This window comes from Anguilla anguilla, chromosome 16, assembly GCF_013347855.1.
Source record: "Anguilla anguilla isolate fAngAng1 chromosome 16, fAngAng1.pri, whole genome shotgun sequence".
Lineage (NCBI taxonomy): Eukaryota > Metazoa > Chordata > Actinopteri > Anguilliformes > Anguillidae > Anguilla > Anguilla anguilla.
In genome coordinates, this window is record NC_049216.1 from 6,721,969 (window position 1) to 6,745,508 (window position 23,540).

The 23,540-nt window shown below is 45.1% G+C and overlaps 1 protein-coding gene across 2 annotated transcripts; it reads right to left on the reverse strand.

The window, feature by feature from the left end:
* Window positions 1-67: 67 nt before the first annotated feature.
* On the reverse strand, window positions 68-23,409 carry zdhhc13 (zinc finger DHHC-type palmitoyltransferase 13). 2 transcript variants are annotated; one of them, XM_035395628.1, is made up of 17 exons: window positions 23,299-23,409; window positions 19,509-19,726; window positions 17,427-17,549; window positions 16,345-16,422; window positions 16,033-16,177; window positions 14,561-14,625; window positions 14,265-14,427; window positions 12,227-12,352; window positions 10,951-11,084; window positions 9,563-9,663; window positions 7,324-7,448; window positions 6,664-6,726; window positions 6,192-6,285; window positions 4,738-4,821; window positions 3,741-3,898; window positions 2,132-2,229; window positions 68-1,489 (listed from the first exon to the last, which is right to left on the reverse strand). In XM_035395628.1, exons 2-17 carry the CDS (start codon window positions 19,712-19,714, stop codon window positions 1,351-1,353), a joined length of 1,902 nt encoding a protein of 633 aa, XP_035251519.1. In that variant the 5' UTR covers window positions 19,715-19,726; window positions 23,299-23,409; the 3' UTR covers window positions 68-1,350. The 2 variants fall into 2 exon arrangements, with proteins under 2 accessions (XP_035251519.1, XP_035251517.1); XM_035395626.1 differs by lacking the exon at window positions 23,299-23,409 and adding an exon at window positions 22,747-22,870.
* Between the last annotated feature and the right edge of the window lie 131 nt (window positions 23,410-23,540).

A 23,540-nucleotide genomic window follows, 5' to 3' on the forward strand; every position in this document is an offset into this window, starting at 1 on the left:
GGGTACAAAAGAAGAAGAACCGAATTCAGTCTTCCCTGATGTGTCAGGCACTTTGGGGAGGTCACAGTCACGGCACAGACAGTTTTAATTCATTATTCATCAGACTCAATCTGTTGTCATGAATAAGCGAGCATAATCAAAATAAACACCACAGCACCGATTAGCAAATACATTTGTATTAATCTGAAGCCATTACTTCGTGTGTCACAGCTGTCTGGACAAGCTTAATCGTTTTCTAATTAAAAAGTACAAAACCCAAGGGAGTGTAATGAGAATTGTTTCCACACAAAACAACAATTTTCCATACTGACATGAAGTTGTACCAGTGGTATTAAAGGATTGCTTACTGATGTCTATTTGGTGAAACTTTGACCAGAAACCCACCAGTCCCAATTTACTCCTGACACATCTTAAAGAAAAAATTATCACCTAGTTTTACACTTGGCGTATTATATTATGGCTTTTCCGTTTTTTCCTTTGAAGCTACCTGATATACTAATATTCTGTCCCATACTTTAGACCTGCAGAAATGGGCACTTAAGTAGACGCCTCATTAAGTATGGAGAGCGTAATAAGAAACAAACAAACCAAAAATGAATCCAATGTAACCGAGAAGACATAATGTTGCCATTCCACTGAAAACAGGCAATAAATAAGAATTTTAAGCTCGGCGTGAAGCGCGAACATATACTTCTTAAGCAGTGCGATAACTGTGTATGCTGTGTTATTGTTATGTTTGTATGTATTTGCCAGCTCATATAAAAAACATTCATTTATAACTTTATAAAAACAAAAATATTATATTCAGTTTGTATATAATTGTTCCCTTATCTCTTGCAAAAAAAAAAACATTCTTTAGGAAAATAGAGCTATGTATAAAACAATGTTCTCTACACACTTTACACATAATTTAACAAACGGTGACAAGGGACATTCAAAACTTCCACCGCCAAAATTATCGAGATCTTTCGCTGGACGTATTCCGGTACAAGGCAATTGTTTGTGCAAACAAAAAGTAAGTCCCCGGTTCACTTTCCTCAAATCAACGTTTTGAACTGTTCTTTTTTTTAGGCGGATGTTCATTAATAGCAGAAAAGAAGTTGCAAAAAACGATTTAAAAAGTAAAATATGCCGTTTGGCTCATATCCACACGAGCGTCAGCTCTCCGCCCCCCCCGAGCGGCTTTGGGCCGGTCCCGGCGCGGCTTTGGCCCGGTCCCAGTGCGGGCGGGCGGCGGGTGGGGGGGGGGACTTTGAGCCGGTCCGAGCTCGGGTGGTGGGGGGGGGGGGGACTTTGAGCCGGTCCGAGCTCGGGTGGTGGTTGGGGGATGGGGGGTGCACTTTGAGCGGCTCAGACCGTGTGAAAGTCCTCGCCGGCGGCCAGGTCGAGCCCGGAGGAGTACTGCTGGGTCCAGTCCACCACGGCCGGTTTGAACAGCCCACAGCACCGCAGCTGGAAGAAGTTCACCAGGTTCCGCACCAAACCCAAACTGCCGGAGGAAAAGAGCGCTTTAGGGCCCGACTTACTGAGACCTTCAGCACAGTCAAAACCTTTCAAGCACACGCAGAACCAATAACACGACCGACGATTGGTCACGGTACTTGTTTTGCACCAATCGCTGGGTGTGTTATTAGTTTTGCTAAAAGGCGAAGGTCTTAGTACATCTGACCCTTAGTTATTTAAAACACTTCCAACTGAAAATGTGGTGATAGAGCTGGCAATCCGATGTGGTTTCTCAGTCACAAAAAATGGGCAGAGCCATCATCTGCAGGGCAAGACTTCAGTAATTCGGATAAGTCATTATATTTTCCTGTGGACAGCCCTCAGTTTCTGATTGGCTCACACAAGTAAGTGACGTCTAATCGCACCTTTTATACAGATCAGGAAACCTAACTAGAGCAACAAGGTCTTGAAGATAAGAAAAATCCAATATCAATGACAACATCAAGCAATATCTTCCAAAGTGAAGAGGGACATTTTATACTAGGTAAAAGAGACACCATATTTTTTGACAACTTAATGATTAGTGCTGTTGCAGGGGGTTGAAGGCACTGTCTGTTGATACAGACTGTAAAGAAAATGACAAAGCCTGACAGGCGTTTGCGGATTGGCCAGAAATAGGGGCGCTTACTTGTATGGGTTTTCTCTGAGTGAGAAGTGCTGCTGGTGTCTTCTTCTCCGCTGAATGAGGTTCATCCTCTCAGTCGTAGTCAGCCCAAAGATGGCGATCTTGGAAAAACAGAAATTTAATTTTACATCGTCAGCACAGCACTGCAAAAAAAAAAACTGTCTCCTTCCCTGGCAGCCAGGCATTCCAATACTCCCAAAATCATTTAGAGACGATCCTCAAGGAAACGGAACATAACTGCAACGTTACAATACAGGCGTTTACAGACGCTCTTATCCAGAGCGACTTACACAACATCTGACATCGCATTTACATTGCATCCATTCATACAGCTGGATATACACTGAAGCAATTCGGGTCAGTCGTTAACCTGGGAATCATACCTGTGCCTTTCAGGTTACAAGGAGACCAATTCCTTACCCGTTATACTACACTACTGCAAGAACATGCACTTTCTGGAAAATATAATGGTCAATATAGTTCACCAAAATGTATTTAAAACAAACGTGTTGTAACATCTGAAAGCAGCAATATTCTTGTTCATACACTATGAAGTAATAAACTTGCAATATCTGATCTCGGTAATATGCTTTACTTTTGAAACCTTTATTTACCCTTTATTTTACCAGGAAAGCCCCATTGAGATACACATCTGTTTTTCAGGGGGACCTGTCATATGCACACAGTTACAATGACACAATCACAATGACAAAACACAAACAGGTGCAGTCAACACTGCCTCTAGCAAAATCACAATTTGTTCCAAGAACTCTGGCAGAGGAAAAATGAAATGACTATTATAAAGACCTTTCGTCAAAATAATTAACAGACGATGTACTGAATCGTCTGGGAAGGCGCTGCTCACAATTAGGTCCGCCATTTTGTCTCTATCATAAGACCCACAGGGATATAAACCAATATTACAACTGTTATCCTCCAGGGGTCCTTGTAGGCACTTAAATGGCACAGTGAAGTGGCTAATTACACAACCGAGTGGCTAACTGGAAGAATGAGGCCCATATGTGCAAACAAGCATATGAGGCCAACTGGCAGCCCAACTCATAATATAATCCATCCATCCATCCATTATCTATACCCGCTTATCCTGGGCATCCATCCATTATCTGTACCCACTTATCCTGAGCATCCATCCATTATCTGTACCCACTTATCCTGGGCATCCATCCATTATCTGTGCCCACTTATCCTGGGCATCCATCCATTATCTATACCCGCTTATCCTGAGCATCCATTCATTATCTATACCCGCTCATCCTGGTCAGGGTTGCGGGGGTGCTGGAGCCTATCCCAGCGTGCATTGGGCGAGAGGCCAGGAATACACTCTGGACCAGGCCGCCAATCTATCGCAGGGCACACACGCCATTCATTCAAACCGGCCGGATTCGAACCCAGGGCCTTCTTGCCGTGAGGCGACAGTGCTACCCACTGCACCGCCGCGCCGCCCTCATGTAACGATACTCCAATAGTACAGGCGATTTTCTGAACGACACAACGCGCTACATTACAACATAATGCAGCTGCGATGTCAGAAACCTGCTGCAGCAGTGCGCTTCCTGTAACCCCCGGGGAACGCACAGAGGCCACGCCCTACCTGGTACAGCTGCATGAAGAGGGAGGCCGAGGCCCAGGAGGTGTGCAGGAAGGTCATGCCGAACACGTAGAGCACCCACGGGGAGCAGCCCACCAGCTCCGTCAGCACGCCCCACGCCCCCACCTCGCGGTAGCTCAGCGAGCAGCGCTTCGACCAATCTGGAAGGAGAAAACGGGCAGGGGATTTCACCTCAGCTCAGCCGCAATCGGACGAGACCGCATCGCAAAGCAAGACGCTCAAGAGCTGATGTAAATAACTGGTTGAATGAGTTGACTTTAAAAAAAACAAATCAATAAATAATCTGATAATCTCAGATTATTAGAGATGGCTAATTTGACCGTTGGTCAACCTCACATTGGCCATTTTACAGCAGGAAGCAACTTTAAAAAAAAACTTGGAGCCAAAGCTAACATCCAGCCCAAGGTTGAAAAAAGATACATTTTTAACTTTGACGGATTTGTAGAAGACATTCACCTTCACGGTCACTCGTGTAAAGGTCGTAACGATGAGGTCACCGAATGAAAGCCTTTTAAAACTGTGACTCCCCTTAACTTTGCCTTCATTGCATTTCGTATCTGCAGTTTCTCCTGTTTTTAAAGAGCACCAGTGGAGTATGACACTCATTACACCTCCAATAAGTGTCCTCCATTCACTTCTCAAGTCATCCATAACGGATTCACAATAATCTTATTGGGAACTGCTGATACAGTCTGCTTTCTATGGGCAACTGTCGCCTGCATGCACCTTACATTACATTACGTTTACTTGGCAGATGCTTTTACCCAAAGCGATGTACAAAAGTGCATATCACGGTCATTGGAGCAACTACAAAACCTTGTTTGAAAGTGAAAGTAGCACATCAAATTTAAAATGAGGGGTAGCATCGATGGCAGGTTTAGCAGGTATGAGCCCGGTAGGATTTCGGTACAAATTCCCTCCGGGACGGAGCAGCGATGTTTCGCCGCTGTCGGTCCCGCCGAGCGCCGCGGTGGCTTACAGACGATGCTGCCGTAGAACATCCAGCCGCCCATCAGCGTCAGGCAGAGCAGGAACATCACAAAGTAGCGGTGGTTCCTGGCCCCTGGAACGACAGCGCCACGCTACGCGTCAACACAACACTTCTGACTCTGGTGTGTGTGTGTGGGTGTGTGTATGTGTGGGTGTGTGTGTGTGAGTGTGTATGTGTGAGTGTGGGTGTGGGTGTGTGCGTGCCACTGTGTGAGTGTGTGTGTGTGTACGTGTGTGTGCGCACACGCCACTGTGTGAGTGTGTGTGTGAGTGTGTGTGTGTGAGAGAGTGTGTGTGTGTGTGTGTGCGCGTGCCACTGTGTGTGTGTGTGTGTGTGTGTGTGTGTGTGTGTGTGTGTTGAGATTGAGATTGCCTTCATCCTGACCACCCCCCCCCCCACCCCAAATTTAATATTGAAAGGTCTTCTGTTATCACAGCTGCTTCTTAAGGTAGCATTTCCTTGTGGGCACACAGCTGTTTTTGCAGTGGACTCGGTTTGGACTAGCCTGGTGCCTAGAGCCACAGCTATACCATTATATACCATTGGCTGAACCATTACATAACATTAGCTTTACCATTATATACCATTAGCATTACCATTATATACCATTAGCTGAATCATTATATACCATTAGCATTACCATTATATACCATTAGCTGAATCATTATATACCATTAGCCTCACCATTAAATAACATTAGCTTTACCATTATATACCATTGGCTGAACCATTACATAACATTGGCTTTACCATTATATACCATTAGCATTACCATTATATACCATTAGCTGAATCATTATATACCATTAGCATTACCATTATATACCATTAGCTGAATCATTATATACCATTAGCCTCACCATTAAATAACATTAGCTTTACCATTATATACCATTGGCTGAACCATTACATAACATTGGCTTTACCATTATAAACCATTAGCTTTCACATTATATACCATTAGCTGAATCATTATATACCATTAGCATTACCATTGCCATTCTCATTTTGGTTTTAATTTGACTTTTTTCCTCCAAAACTGAACACTACCAAAGAAAGAATATTACCAAAGCAAGAAGTTACTTAGCTATGCTAAGGCATTACGAGACCCAGGCAGCAGGTACTTCGTTATGCTAACACACTACCCGAGTGGGTACTTTGCCATGCTAACATTTCCAAACCCAGCAGGACCATCACAATGCTAACACATTATCGTAGCCAGAAGGTACTTTGCTATGCTAACGCACTACCTGCATAGCTACTTTTCTATGCTAACACACTACCCATGCCAGAACATTGCTATGCTAACATTTCCAAACTCAGTAGGAATACAGCTATGCTAACACAATACCGTAGCCAGCAGGCACTTTGCTATGCTAACGCACTACCCAAACCAGCAGGCCAAGGACGTCTGCTTCTCACGCCGAGCGCCACGCGGTTACCTATGCAGCCGTTGATCCACATGGAATGGTGGTCTTGCTTGGCGATGCAGGAGTCGCAGGAAAAGCAGTGATTGGCTCTTACGGGCTTCCGCATCTACGGAACAAGACGACGCAAACCTGAGTTTGCCTGCTCTCATCACAAATAATTTTGCTTTTAAGGTCAAAAAGTTTGAACTAAACGTGACGAAGGGACAATATATTCTCGTTCACATTCCCACATATTACCTTAAAGCAGAACCACAGCTTCCTTCATTTTAAAATCAGGCTTTAGGGAGCTTTTTTGACGGGCAAACCAAATCAGAAAAAAAACAGCTGTAATTGCAAGCCCAAAAGACACTTCTTGGGGAAAGGAAATGAACGTATAAACCCTTTTATTTTAGGGTGAACCGAACGTTCGTTCGGGTTCTGATCGATGACATCACTCGGTTCTGATCGATGACATCGCTCGGTTCTGATCGATGACCTCACTCACCATGCAGGAGGTGCAGAAGATCCGGGGGTCCAGGCAGCCCGCTTCGGCTAGCAGCACCACGTTCTGCGGTCAGAGCGAAGGCGAGGGTTTCACAGACAGGAAAACAGGCGCTCACGCCGAGAGGAGCCTCTCGGTTTTACCTCAGTTTTTTCCTCAGGTTTTACAGAGCAAAGCCAGCGATGGAGGATATGAATGAGCAGGGGCAGTACCTGCTGCTTACCCGCCTTCTACAATATTAACGGTAGGGTGGGCCCTTCTTAGTAGATAAGTCGACGAATTAGTCATTGGGCTCTTAATTTAGACGCGTTTGGCGCTGAATTTCTAGTCGAACGGTCAGTAGTTCACTCTGTCAAACGTTAGTGGCTGAATTCATTAAAATTATTTTATTTGTGCAAATACCTTGATAATGGCCTTAGATCGCTAACTTACAGGTTAATAGTGTGCCCTCTTGAGTCTCCGTTGAGTAATTATATCTTACCAAGAGCTAGAATGATTGAATTTATCAAAATAGGCTATGTATATGAAAAGAATTGTTTAAATCTTAAATCTCTAATTTCTTGTTCCTTAATTTTCTGAAATCTTTGCTAAATTTTGAGTTGAATTCTCAACTTTTCCTGTGACTGAGCAAAGTCAGCGTTTGGTGACGGACGGTATGATTACCTTCTTCTTCTCCTCTTCAGTAGCCCTGATGTACCCGGGGTCCGTCCTCCAGCTCCGTAAGTAGTAGTAGGCCAGACCAATGGCGTTGAGGCTGAAGAGAACCTGCACTGTAAAGCTGGGGATATGTGCACCCGAGTTAAAGAAGCACAGTACTGTAAGGATGGGGATATCAGCACCTGAGTTAAAGACGTTCTGTACTGTAAGGATGGGGATATCAGCACCTGAGTTAAAGAAGCTCGGTACTGTAAGGATGGGGATATCAGCACCTGAGTTAAAGAAGCTCTGTACTGAAAGGATGGGGATATCAGCACCTGAGTTAAAGAAGCTCGGTACTGTAAGGATGGGGATATCAGCACCCGAGTTAAAGAAGCTCTGTAGTGTAAGGATGGGGATATCAGCACCTGAGTTAAAGAATCTTGGTACTGTAAGGATGGGGATATCAGCACCTGAGTTAAAGAAGCTTGGTACTGTAAGGATGGGGATATCAGCACCTGAGTTAAAGAATCTTGGTACTGTAAGGATGGGGATATCAGCACCTGAGTTAAAGAATCTTGGTACTGTAAGGATGGGGATATCAGCACCTGAGTTAAAGAAGCTCAGTACTATAAGGATGGGGATATCAGCATCTGAGTTAAAGAAGCTCTGTACTGTAAGGATGGGGATATCAGCACCTGAGTTAAAGAAGCTTGGTACTGTAAGGATGGGGATATCAGCACCTGAGTTAAAGAAGCTCAGTACTATAAGGATGGGGATATCAGCACCTGAGTTTAAGAAGCTCTGTACTGTAACGATGGGGATATCAGCACCTGAGCTAAAGAAACTCAGTACTATAAGGATGGGGATATGTGCACCTGACTTAAAGAAGCTCGGTACTGTAACGATGGGGATATCAGCACCTGAGCTAAAGAAGCTCAGTACTATAAGGATGGGGATATCAGCACCTGAGTTTAAGAAGCTCTGTACTGTAACGATGGGGATATCAGCACCTGAGCTAAAGAAGCACAGTACTATAAGGATGGGGATATCCCCCATGCTGTCAAAACAAGCTTCCGTCTTATCGCTTGTTTGCGTACAGGCATATTGCCTTTCACACACAAACAGCTACATATCCAGTGTGAATGGTCCTGTAACAGACAATAAAGCAGGACAGGAACTGCATCTAATCTCTAACAGGAAACGCAGAAATTTATCGCAGTGATTTTGTTGCAGGTGAGCTGAGCTCGTCAGTGCGGTGCCAGTCGTGCGAAACTCGCATCTGGCAGGCCCAACCCGCCCACATCCCCCGCCCCCCCCCCACACACACCACAATGCCCCTTAAGTTAGCCATCTCTAATTATTTTTCTGTAAAGGGGCTCGTTTGTCTGGAGGTTCATTTTTTTAAATAAGCTGCTTTCGTATCTCCCAATCGAGAGCCCGCTCCGAATTTGCGGCTGCGCCGGACAGGAAGGCAATCGCCCTAGTCACGCGCGAAGGGAATTCAATTACCTCATCCCTGCCCCGGTCATTTCCATAGCGATAACGCACAAAAGACCACGGCCGTTCGGCCGTCAGGAAACGTAAAAAGGAAACGTAGGCCGGCTGAGACGGTTCCGCGGTACGGAACGCGGCCGACGGACGAAGAAATACAATTAAACTCAGATCTGTAAGTGACATCGTTGAATTTTGGAATAATGATTAAAATTACTAATGAAAACGTACAAGCTTACACAGAAGGTGGTACGGCTTGACCGTTCAATTATGCAAAACGCGTTAAGCTGCGAAATGAGCTAACGGAGTGAAGCTGTGGCCCTATGAGGCCCTATAGGAGCTAACAGACTGAAGCTGTGGCTCTGTGTGGCCGTACAGGAGCTAACAGACTGAAGCTGTGGCCCTGTGAGGCCCTACAGGAGCTAACAGACTGAAGCTGTGGCCCTGTGAAGCCTACAAGAGCTAACAGAGTGAAGCTGTGGCCCTGTGAAGCCCTACAGGAGCTAACAGATTGAAGCTGTGGCCCTATGAGGCCCTACAGGAGCTAACAGACTGAAGCTGTGGCCCTGTGAGGCCCTACAGGAGCTAGCAGGGTGAAGCTGTGGCCCTGTGAGGCCCTACAGGAGCTAACAGACTGAAGCTGAGGCTCTGTGTGGCCCTACAGGAGCTAACAGAGTGAAGCTGTGGCCCTGTGAGGCCCTACAGGAGCTAACAGAGTGAAGCTGTGGCCCTGTGAAGCCCTGTGGGAGCTGAAGAGCTTGGTGAAGGATATCAGGCAGGAACCACAGGCACCATGTGACCACCATCCAGAGGAGGGAGGCGATGAGGGCGGAGGCAGGGCGGAGTTCCTGCATCGAGGGTCCAGCCAGTTGCCTGAATGCACACACGCATGGACACACACACACACGCACACGCACAGAGGCACATAATAAGCACACACAATTTATTTAATTACACCAACTTGTTAAAATATGGAGCAGTCAGACATGATTTGACAGGCATAGTTTTAAAAGCCTAAAATGTCCGGTCTGGCTGTTAGTCCAACTGAAATGAAAAGCTCAGGTTTGAAAATAGCTAGAAAAGGCCAGTAATGGCTAGAGTCCAGTACTGATAATCAGATAATTGTACAGGCCCATTCAATTGAATACAGTCTTAGGGCCACACAATATATTCACAAAATAGATTTAATTTTTAAAAACCACAACAGCAAAGTGCCTTCATCAATTATTTAAATGTATTTTTACATGTAGTAGAAGTAATTCATTATCCACGACACAAATCTTTCCTTTCAAATTAAATTTTCATTCGAATACTGCAAAATAATTTTTACAGGGCATGCGTGTTTTAATAGTGTTCTGTGATTAACATCCTTGCCTGTGAAAGAAAATGAGCCTGCCAAAACAATAAATTTGTTGTATAATGTTTTGTTGTGCTCTTAATTAGCTTGAAAGTACATCTACTCTGAATTGCATGTAAAGTTATGCACGGAGAGATGCCACAGAAATGATACACAGCCTTTCCAATCATAGGCAGGGTTTTTCATTCAGCCCCACAGTGCCACCTGGTGGAAAGGTGTGTTACTGTAGGCTAATTCCTATGAGGGGAAAAAACCCCACAGGCCATTTGAGCAGGATAAATGGCACACAGCTCACTGGAAATTCACACAGATTTCACACGTATACTTTTAAGTGGAAAATGAACATATGAGCTGTAGTGCGGTCTTGAGGTTCACAGGAAACGGTGATAGCCTACCGCCACAAATATATAAAATATATCTTAACGTTATTTAGAGCATTATTTTGATGATTGGCTAACACAATCACTCACATTCCTCCCTATTGTGAGTCTGGAAGTCGTCACTGTGAATTTCAATGGGAATTCTCAGTGCATTCACGGAGCTGAATAAAGGCAAATTAAGAGCACCAAACAGAAGGAACTGGCCTTCTGGTATCCTAAAGGTTGCGGGTTCGAATCCTGAATCCGAATGCCCTTGAGCAAGGTACTTAACCTGCATCGCTCCAGTATATATCCAGCTGTATAAATGGATGCAGTGTAAATGCTACATAAGACATTGTGTTAGTCGCTCTGCATCAGAGCGTCCGCTAAATGCCCATAATGCCGCGTACGCGGGGGCGTGCGGGAGCGCGGCGGGACTCTTACCGGGACGTGACGTTGACGGCGCCGAGCACGCAGCCCAGGAGGAGGCCCTTCAGCAGCCAGGACTCGGAGCGCATGTCCGCGATGGCGCCCACCACCCACATCACCACCGCGCTGAACGCCAGCTGCAGGTGGAACTGCGCACGGAGAAAACGGAGTCCGCTCGGCGTTAGCAACGCTGCCCTACACCTCTTAAAACGGAAGCCTCAAAAAAAACCCGCCGAAACACTTAGCCTATCCGGAATCCCTTCAGCGTTAGCGACACTGCCTAACGCAACTTAAAATGGAGGGCTCAACGAAAACCCGCCAGGACGCATCAACAGTATCCGATTAAGAACTTTTGACATCGTGCAAAGTGACATGGCGTATAAGAAGACGCGCTGTGCTGCTCGGGGTCCTGTCTGTTTCGATGGGAGAACACGTCCTTTTGAAGTTAAAACCAAAAGACAATTCTGGATTCTGGGCTGGTTGACAGTTTGCTGAATTGCGAAACGTTTTTTTATGAACTTCGTGTCACAAGTGAACTTACCCGGGCAAGTGTAAATTTAATTTGGGGAAAAGAACATTCCTTACCAACTTGCCTGACTGGTCCAGTACGAAAAATGCTAAACCCTGCACAGTATCTGAATCCTCATCTGCAGAAGTCATTGAAGACCATATGCACAGCATTATCAGCTACAAACAACAGCCCACACACATTTTAATAACCAAGCAAACGGTCCAGCGAATAACGAATTAACTGCCTAAAGTAATTTTGCTAACGATACCCATTTCAAAATAAATTAAATTCAGGATTAACAGCACCGGTTGTCCGAAGAGAATTCAAACCACTTTTCGGAAAAGCCGTTAGAAATGTAGGTCAGATGGATTCGGTGGCCATTTTCTCAAATGATGCAAGATCGAGCAGCGGACGGGCTATTCTCCTGTGGAGGCTCCGAACGTAAAGGAATCCCGCGCCGAATTGTTTTCGGAGAAGGTCGGCTTCCCTCTCGTTCCAAGGCTAATCGTTCCCCCGGAGCTCGGAGGCGACTGCAAACGAACCCCTCGTTACGGAGACCGCAAACGACCCCCCCCTCCTCGGCACAGGAAGCCACGCGTGCCACGGCGACCGACCGAGGACAGGATATCTGCCTTCCGCAATTAACCGCCTCTTAAAAACGTTTGTTTTTAAAAAGAACGGTTCCGCTTAGCGTACGCTCGCGCGATACGGCTACGCGGTCAAGTGCGGCCAAACAAAAACGGTCAAGTTTTTAACAGGAGAGCAGGTGGCGGACCGTACCTCGTACTTGGCGACTATCCTGAAGCAGGGCGAACTCGACTTGATCCTCTCCTCCTTGATGTGGGTCAGCATGTGAATCAGCAGAGGACTGTGCACCTGGTGGGCTAAGTCTATGGGAGTGTGTCCCTGGAATGAGGAAATGAGCACGCATGAGACGCTGAGCTGGGCAGAAACATGCCAAGCAATCAGTCATGAAACACAAGGGGTTTCTTTCTTTACATTAAACTACAAGACAACAACCACTGACACAAGGAGACACATACTCACTGCCACACACACTGCCACACACACACACTCACTCACTTACTCACGCATCCACCCACCCACACACACTGCCACTCACTCACTCACTCACTCACTCACTCACTCACTCACTCACTCACTCACTCACTCACTCACTCACTCACTCACTCACTCACTCACTCACTCACTCACTCACTCACTCACTCACTCACTCACTCACTCACTCACTCACTCACTCACTCACTCACTCACTCACTGCCACACACACACACACACTCACTCACTGCCTCACACACTGCCTCACTCACTCACTCACTCACTCACCCACCCACACACACACACACTCTCTCTCTCTCTCTCTCTCTCTCTTCGGTCGACCCTTGGAGAATAAAGCCTTGTGCCACAGTGGTGCATTTCCATATTTACACAGTAGTAAAACCAATGGCAGGCATGGTAGTCACATTTCACTCGCATAGACCTTAGCTGTCTTCCTGAACGGCACTATCCAACACCAAGCTCTAACTGCAAGTGACCCAAAAAAAAAAAAAAGTTAACCAAAAACAACCGAACATCCTTGGACCATGACCTGCTCAATCACTACAGCTGACAGGTCCAGTATCCCGAGTAGCAATGCTAGGATAAACGTGCCAGAATAGCCTGCGAAAGCATAAGCTTCCTTTGGTCCCAGCAGACACATTTAACATGATCTGACATTCACCAACACAGAAGTGACTCCCAACATGGCTGCTCTTCGCCAACATGGAGGAGGAGCCTTGCATCTTGGTTCTCAGCCAAAGACACCAGGCAGACTAACATGACGTTCTGCTACTGCAAGACCAAACAATTTAAGGGTGGACAGCTATTCACGTACTGAGCCAATCAATAATGTATTATTTCGCTACATTCTCGAGTTATCTACTTGATATGAATTGCAAATCGGTGAGATAACTCGGTTAGCTTCCTAACCGTTGTAGCTTGCAAACTTTCAGTTCACTGTTGGTTGCAAATTTTCTAGTTTGCTTGATTCAAATTGTGCCATGGGAAGCAAGCTTAAAAACCTCAATGTCAACAAACCTGCAAAACTCTCATTCCTGTGTTATCGAGTATACCACATAACTGCCAACTTCGTTCGCAAGCTATACAGCAACAGCTCTGCAATACAGAATCTAGGCGCTGGGTTGCAGCTGACGCTCGTGTGACCTTCAGAAAGCTGCGGTCTTCAGGGGTCATCGTGTGTAAAAGGCTGGCAGCGCCCCCTAGTGTTTCCTAACGTGGGAGTTGCTTGAACAGACTATCACTTGCTCACATCAGAGTTACACCAAAGATAGCAGCTCTTCACAAACAGCGCGAGATTAAACGTAGTGGAAGTACAGAAGCACAGTAGGCTGAAGCCGATTGGTTGTTACGTCTAACCAATAGGCAGCAGTTTTACAGGCATCACAACCAGTAAATTTAGTTGGTACTGGATACATTTCCTTGTTTCCGGAATCCTAGCTAGTACAGTACTAGAGTAGAGAGCGGAGAGTGGTTTGAACTTCCACGCCATCTACTAGTCAGGCATGATAACCAATCAGCCATGGCATTCAGTGCTTTCACTCCGTGTGATCTTGCGCTAACCCTGAAGATGCCCGTCCTTCACAAACATCAGGATAGAACAAACATGGCCGCCGCACGCAAACAGGAGAGACACCAAACACGGCTCCACTTTTACAGACACATTATGGAACACCAAAACTGCCTTCCGTTCACAGGACTGACACCTAAAATGGCCGCCGTGCGGGCTGAGGGAAAGCACCTTGGCGTTCTGCAGGCTCACGCTGGCTCCCGCCTCCAGAAGGAGGTGGGCCGCGTCCACGTTGCCGGCCAGCACCGCGCAGTGGAGCGGCGAGTTCCCGTTCACCTTGTCCACGGCGTTGACCGAGGCATTGCACTTGATAAGGAAGTTAGTGGGTTCAGGCCTGCAAGCAAACCACAAGGTTGCTATTTTAGAAACCGTCCTCTGCAGAGGGAAAGTAGACTGTTTAGACTGTTTGATATGGGAAAGTTTCAAAGGAGTCTATTTCAGGTAACGTTGGGCGAAGGAGTACCTACCCTATAATTTTCTGAGCTGCTAACATCAAAGGAGTCTGCCCATTTAGATCTGGACTATCGACTTCCTGAAATGGCAGAAAAAAAAGACTCAAGTTCATTACTTTTCAGGATCAATTTTGCATTTATAGAAAAGCTTTACACTTAAAGGACACATCTCAGAATGTCATGTTACATTCCAAAATAGAACCTGATTTAATTCAAACTCGAGAAACCACTAAGGTCTCAACAACCCTCCAAAAGGACTGTAAGGTGTGTAAGATGTTACACACTCGATACACATTTGTTTCCAGATTTATAGCTCAACCTCAGAATCAGCAAGAACCAGAAAGACCATATTATTTCAGACTAGCATAAATCACACTCAATTTTAAAAGGCTTCTACAAGACTGCTTCACCCGACCAGAACAGTCAACCCCCTGCATCCATCTCCTCTCTAGCCTGTGTGGCCCTGAGGTTGGGAGACTCACCTGTCCCTTGGTCATGAGGTAGGCCCCTATGCTAGCCTCACACCTGGGAGATTCACCTGTCCCTTGACCATGAGGTAGGCCCCTATGCTAGCCTCATGACTAGGAGACTCATCTGCCCTTTGGCCATGAGGTAGGCCCCTATGCTAGACTCACCTGTCCTTTGGCCATGAGGTAGGCCCCTATGCTAGCCTCATGACTAGGAGACTCATCTGCCCTTTGGCCATGAGGTAGGCCCCTATGCTAGACTCACCTGTCCTTTGGCCATGAGGTAGGTCCCTATGCTAGCCTCACCTGTTCTATGGCCACGAGGTAAGCCCCAATACTAGACTCACCTGTCCTTTGGCCATGAGGTAGGCCCCTATGCTAGCCTCATGACTAGGAGACTCATCTGCCCTTTGGCCATGAGGTAGGCCCCAATGCTAGACTCACCTGTCCCTTGGCCATGAGGTAGGCCCCTATGCTAGACTCACCTGTCCTTTGGCCATGAGGTAGGCCCCAATGCTAGACTCACCTGTCCCTTGGCCATGAGGTAGGCCCCTATGCTAGACTCACCTGTCCCTTTGGACATGAGGTAGGCCCCTATGCTAGACTCACCTGTCCTTTGGCCATGAGGTAGGCCCCAATACTAGACTCACCTGTCCTTTGGCCATGAGGTAGGCCCCAATACTAGACTCACCTGTCCTTTGGCCATGAGGTAGGCCCCAATACTAGACTCACCTGTCCTTTGGCCATGAGGTAGGCCCCAATACTAGACTCACCTGTCCTTTGGTCATGAGGTAGGCCCCAATACTAGACTCACCTGTCCTTTGGCCATGAGGTAGGCCCCTAATACTAGACTCACCTGTCCCTTGGCCATGAGGTAGGCCCCTATGCTAGACTCACCTGTCCTTTGGCAATGAGGTAGGCCCCTATGCTAGACTCACCTGTCCTTTGGCAATGAGGTAGGCCCCTATGCTAGACTCACCTGTCCTTTGGCAATGAGGTAGGCCCCTATGCTAGACTCACCTGTCCCTTGGCCATGAGGTAGGCCGCTATGGGCATGTGCTGGAACAGCACGGCCAGGTGGAGGCAGCAGAAGCCCTCTCCGTCCGCCAGCGAGGGATCGGCGCCGTACCTCAGCAGCTGGATCACCATGGAGAGGTGTCCCTGCCTGACACGCGTTCAAACGACAGGAAACGATTGGATTAGCACTAATCCGCCTGCCGGGAAGCCTCCCCGCTACAACGCGCTTAAAGCCCGCTTCGGTATCACTACGCACAACAACAAACGCGGTCGCCGGGGAACGCGGTTGCCGGGGAACACGCTGCGAACGCTTACCTCACCGCCCAGTGCAGAGGAGTTGAGTTCAGGTCGCCCCCGAGCTGGTCAACAATAGCACCTTTGGAAATATAATACCTAGAATGAAAAGTGACAAAGACAGCGTATTATCATTTAGGACCAAATTTGTTTTCCAAGACCGGTTGAACTGACACGAAACAGACCACAACCCTGTGCCCTTCTTTATAAAAGACGTTTTAGAAAAGGCTTCTACATGCTGCTTTCTTGACATGGTTTGTTTGATAGACTGCAGGCTTATTAACACACACCTCAGAGTGGATTATACAGCTTAAAGCATCGTCATTTGAAAAGTATTAAAATATAGGGAGGGGTCATTAATATTTTGAGGCAAACTGCCCTCAAAATATAAACTTTTTTTCGATGGCACTAGCAACTAACAAAGTTGTTTACTAGGCTTGCTCCTGTTCATCATGTTGCTATGGTTACATAGGTTGGTTAGTGGGCCAGGCAGCGTATGAATTTGGAATGGTGATTAAACTTGACCTGAACTACTAGTGCAATGCAAGTTTTTAACGCACACCTTCCAGCCAATCAGACTCGAGTATTCACTCAGACCATGGATAAATTAATCTTACTGTGAATAAACATGATAAAATGAACGTGTTCAAAAGAACAAGCTTAACATCACTGTACAAGCTGCTCTGAAATTACTTGTACTTTCTTACTTACAACCACAAACCAGCAAGTTGTCAGAAACCTCTGTAAATATGTAAAACATCCTCCATCACACACACAAAACTATCTGGGGCCAATCAAACATATATGCACCAAATTGAAATAATATCATACGGATACATTTTTTTCAAATATATTACATTATCTGACATTACATTACAGGCATTTAGCAGATGCTCTTATCCAGAGCAACTTACACACACATCTCTTTTTTTAAACAGCATTTACATTATACACATTCATACAGCTGGATATATACCGAAGCAGTGCAGGTTAAGCCCCGTGCTAAACTACCTCATACCCACTTATCTCTGACTAAAGTGCCAAAAGCATGCAAATCGGGACGGTAGATCCAGACAAACGGCGGCTTTGAGACGGAACCGTACTTGACCAGCTCCGCACGGTTGTTGATGGCGGCCCAGTGCAGCAGGGACACGTTCTCCTTGTCGGGCTGCCTGACGTCATAGCCCGCCTCCACCAGCTCCCTGCAGCGCGCCAGCACCCCGAACCTTTCCGGGAAACAAGCAGAACGGACCCCCAGTCGAGCTCTGCCAACTCCGCCACACATTCTCCAGACCGCTGTTTCTCAACCCCCCGGTCCTGGGTAACCCACTGTGTAGGCTATGCTGGTTTTTGTTCTGACCATAGTAACGAGCTCTGTATCGTAATGAACCGCTCGTTGTTCTTAATTAGAATTATTACTTATGACTATTTTCCTTCTCAAAGCCACATTATGCCAATAGCTATGTATGCCCTAAGAAAATTCACATCCCAGGAATTTCAATCGGTCAGACCAGCTTATGCTTTCAGGTACTGTGCTGTATGTGCTATTATGGCACATAGGACTGGCTATGCGAGACTAGGCCTATCTCCACACTTCGTTTCAGCGCTGTGCCAGCGCTGGAGAAAGGTCTGGCTCAACCCATTATCATTCCGGTATAGGGGGGAAAAAAACGCTCTGGCTTGTTTGTATTTCTTTAAACCAATCACAATCGTCTTGGGCGGCGCTAAGCCCAGGATGCAGCGACGGCGCCCTTGCAAAAACGGTAACACGCAGATAGCGGAAGGGGAGGAGAATTCCGACTGAAATAGTCGGCCAATGGCAGGCTTATACCCACAGTCTATATCCTGTGAGTCAGACTACATGGCACATAATTCCAATAGAAAGAGGTTCCCATTTTAATTGAATTACAAACTGACAGGTGAAATCAGTTGGGTCTCATTTGCTGAGGGAACCTGAAACCACCTGTGGAAAATGAATGGAACTGACGGATGGCAATAGGCCAAACCTGTATCGTGTTAAAACAAGTTTCACTAGTTCTGCTCCAAGTTCTACACAATTGGAGTAGAACTTAAACACATCTTCAACAAACGTAATGGATCCAGAGATTGGCTTTGACAAAAACCAGCATACGGAGAGTCCCCAGCACCAGGGTTGAGAAACGCTGCTTAAAGACTCACCGATGTCACCAGATACTCAGCTCCCGGAACCTCTTACCTTTAAGAAGTAGGGCGGACTAAAGGAACACAGGAGCTGACTGTCTGGTTAGACTAGAGAACCTTTTCAGTGATCCAGGATTCAGAACTTTCCAGGACACAAGCAAACAGAGTTCTCATTTTTAAACAGGCCACTCCAGACACAGCTGTTTCCACCAAAGAGTGGTGGTGTGGAAGGCAGCCAAACCATTTATAAACTCAAGGAATGGACAGGAACTCCAACACAGGAACTGCAGCCAAAGCTCAATATGAGAAATGGAAATAGAGGTTCTTAAAAAAAGCAAAGTTAAAACTGGAAATATGACCACAGTGAACTGGCGGCAGGGTGGAATGCTGCATCATTTTAAGTAATTTGAGCAAATTAAATTCCGACTGGGGAAAGTTATTATTATTATTTTTTTTTTAAGCTTAAGGTCACCGTAAGGTTTCAAAGCTAAACGGAAACATTCCAGCAATGGCATAGTTCCTGTTTATCTGATACTAACAAAAATTCAACATACTAACCTCTACCTGAAAGACAACTACAGTGCCTTTAAGGTGGTAGCTTACCAACTGCGTTACATGTTACATTCATTCATCAGATTTTGAACAGTTGTTAGTAAGAGCCCCTTCAAGCATATAAACATTCATCCTCAGGGCCAACATTATGCTTTGTTTAAAATAATTTTAAAAAGCCGACACACGCCAATCTAATGTCATTCTTATCTCAAAGCACTCCGTCAAAGAAAAAAGTTGAAATGTTAATTGTAGTTTTTTAATTCTAAGTCAGTAAGCTACAACTCCATTATTTCCCCATTACCAGCAGTCATTGTTACATCAGCATTAGAATGTTCAGTTAAGAACATTCTAATGACCTACTTGTGATCTTACACCTTAAAGGGTTAATTTTACCAATAGAATATGATGGTGCCCTCATCCTTAATGCCCATTACAAAGCAATTAGTGAATGGAAAACAATATTGACATCTTACTGTGTTGCTTTTACAATGTCCCAGCTGCTGCTGTCATCCATATGCGAGCGTTTCATTGGCTGCTGTGTGGGGTCTGTCCTGATGTCACCCCTGGGGCCGAACTGCCCATGGAAACCAGGTCTGAACCCGTGCATCATCCCGCCTGGTCCGTGACCGTGGCCGTGATCGTGTCCGTGTGCTCCGTGGTTGTGGCAGTGGTCCTCCATGTGACCGTGAGGCTGCCATTGTGAAAAAAAAGTGAACAACGTCAATAAAAGCACGGGAGCATCAATTCACAGGTATATGGTAAAATGGTTCACTTTTTGGTCATTTTAAACTATTTTTAAGATATATTATTTCAGGCGGCACGGTGGTGCAGTGGGTAGCACTGTCGCCTCATAGCAAGAAGGTTGTGGGTTTGAATCTCGGCTTGGGGCCTTTCTGTGTGGAGTTTGCATGTTCTCCCTGTTTCCTCCGGGTACTCCGGTTTCCTCCCACAGTCCAATGACACGCAGGTAGGCCGATTGGAGACCCTAAATTGCCCATAGGTATGAGTGTGTGAGTGTATGGTGTGTGTGCCCTGCGATAGATTGGCGGCCTGTCCAGGGTGTATTCCTGCCTCTCGTCCAATGCACGCTGGGATAGGCTCCAGCACCCCCCGCGACCCTGCTCAGGATAAGCGGGTATAGATAATGGATGGATGGATATATTATTTCAGGTTTATTGTATGTTCTTGATTGGCCAGGACAGTTTTGTGTCCTGCTGACTTAATAATGTCTGCTATGGGCCATTCATATGGGGTCGTCTTCAACAAGTTACACCAAAGAGGCTTGAACGGCAACATTATACTTACACAGGTTGTACATGTGCATATTGCCCAATTATACTGCAAAAAAATGAAACGTTACCTTCTTTTTGGTTGGAAGCATTTCTTATGCTGAATGCACCCAACACTTAAGGAAACAGTGACATAACTTCCTATATCAAACATTATTACACGGGTCTTTAAGAGTGAAGAGCTTCCACGAAATGGGCTAAAACTTGATATGCTGAATTGTGAATGCTATGAAACTAATCTGTTCCTATGAACATAACATGGCTGCACAAAAGGGTTCAGGAGCGCTTGACCAAAAAAGTCACTTGTGACTTGTCGGTAACAGTTGTTTTGCTTAGGTATATTTGATACCTGCACGCCTTTTCCAACAGGTTCAGTTTCCTAGAAATGAAATTTCCGTCTGCATTCTTGGTAGCACTTATCGCCAAGGCGAGATTCCAACTTCAGGTTGAAGTTCACGCCGAGGATAAACGTGCAGGGTCGATGCACTGGTTCAAGCAGATTCTTTTATAGCTCTATGTAGCTAGTAGTAGTAGTAGTAATTTATTTTGGTCCTTATTAACAATTAAAAAAGAATGCACAAGGAAATAATTCAATAACAATAAGGCATTAAATTAAAAGGAAAACAAAAAATATTGACCAAAAAGGAGTTGGCTGAAGCTTTAGCTTATTATACCAACCCTTTTTACATAACATATTCTAATAGGCAATCCTTTCACTACTAGGTTTAGGCTATACAAAAACAAAACAAATCAGAAACAAAAACAAAAGTTCCAAACGTTTCATACACAATAATCATCATACCTCAGTTTTATATTTGTTTACCACATTACTTTTAAACATTTTTTTTTTTAATTTGCAAGGTGAGCTACACATTCTTAATTCCTAGTCACAACTATTCCACAAGTTAACTGCTTTGACAGATATACATCTATTCTTTATATTTGTCCTTACCCTTGTAAACAACATACAGCGTACAGTTTCAAAAGAAACCCCCTGCTTTCGTAATTCCACGCGCACCAACAAAGGCACCAGCACCAGTATTTCTAAAATAGTACCTACACTGATGCACGGTGTTGCTAACATAACTTGTCAGAGTGACGTGGAAAAAAATGTCGTAGGAATTTCCATATAATTTTCCTGTTTAACAGCACTGACTGGTCTAGTCAAGCAGTTGACAAATTGTCCTGTCACCAACGGGCCAAAGTTATATACCAGACTGTCCAATCTTATTCGAAAAAGGCTGATGTGGGTGCAGATTTATGTTTAAGCCCAGCACTAAGACATCTAATAATTATACTTATCAAGGTCTTGATAGAACAGATCATGATTAGTTAATGAGTGGAATCGGGTGTCTCAGTGCTGGACAGAAACCAACACCTATACCTATATCGACCCTTCTCGGATAAGATTGGACGCCCCTATCATGGGCAGTGTGATGTTGAACGGAATGTCTTAAGGTTTACTATAATGAAACGGGAGCGGGGTGCACATTTGGTTGAGATAACCAGTATTTATGGATCCTGTGTCTCGAAATGAAGACAGACGCTTGTTCGCTAGCTTTTAGCTAATAGATTAGTACTACTCCAGGCATTATGCAAGCAGGCTGCTTAGCTACATCTAACTTGCATATTCAAACACTCGCCACGCGTGCCAAATCCTTGTCAATTTAAGTTATGTAGACGGTTAACAAACAACCTTTCCACATATTTCACATTACTTGGTGTTAGCTAGCCCTAACGATGGTTAGCTAGCTAACGTCGTCCGGATAGCATTAAATTAGCTTGCTGAATGAAGGGGAGATACATCATCTGACCTGTTTCTCTAGCTAGGTCTCAACACGGATACCTTCATTCTCTATTCTCATATAAACAGCGACATTCCAAATTGGTTAGCTAGTTGACATAGCGTTAGGACTATACAGTAGGCAAACAATCTAACTGTAATGTCAACTAACTAATAAAACCACCTAACTTACTTAACCTTAACATAACAATAACTAATTGACGTCAAAGCAATCCATAGTAACACAACCTCGGCTAACTCTTGAAATTGGAACTAAATCGGGAAAACATCTGGCTGAATTAATGTTAACTACCACATCACTGTGTATATTAGCTCTAGTTAATCAGTAGCTATCCAGTTAGACGTCACTTCTTGTCTTGTTAGGCGAAGTTCTATCAAATGTCAGCTTTGCCGCAACATATGAACTGTTTCTAGCCAACGCTAGCGCCTGGAAACTTTACGCCAGAAACAGATGTGGCAAACTAATGTTAGCTAGCTAGAGAGGTAGCTAAGCTTTATCGAAAGCAACCACGTTTACAATCAAAGCAGTTTTTGGGTTAAGACGCCCAGCGAAACTATGCAGAATGTACTTACATTTTCATTGAATAAGGACTGAAAAATAACTACTTTCCAACTTACCACATGTCCCTCGTTCCAGTCCATAATCCTCAAAAAAAGTACAGAAAACGAAACCTTTTTGAGTAGAGCGTTCCCTCCCTTCAACCAGAACTTCCTGGATACTAGTCGCACAAGGTATGCGCTGATTGGCCAATTTCCGACACACAATTCTTCTTCAAGGTTCATAGCGGGGTGAAGGAAAACGAATGGCTAATGGCTAAAGGAAATAATTCTCAGTTTATATTTCTGGAAAACGATCAATTGTACTTTGTGAAAACATTGTGTTCAACAACGTTAGTTCCCGTGTGTCGAGGCGAGTACAGTTTAGATTTTTATAAAAATTAAAAACACCCCTTGCCTGTGAGTTGTGTACTCGGATATACTGTACGTTAATGTTTAATTTTAACCATTTGAAATGAATTGTAGACTACACAAGAATTTAGTCGTCCACTTTTGACAGTATTAACAGATACGTAAAATATAGGGACATTCTTATTATAATTTGTGCATTTGTATTCATACGCTTAACAAGTTGGGTTTCCAGTACTTTTTGTGAGGTATTAGAGGTATTACCTTTCAAGTAGCCATTTGAAGCGTGCCTGAGGGGCAGCATTCTTCGCTTCTGTTTTCACACTGTGGCTGAAAGGGCTGTAGCAGTCTGCCTTTGTGACAGGTAGACCTGATTTGTGAAACCGGGAGAAAGTCGTCAGCGAAAAAATATATTGTATTTACGTCGCACCTTTCAGCTCGTTATCTAGAAGCACTTGGAAGTGAAAGAGCGGTGACCCGAAATCAAATAATATTTATGTATTGAA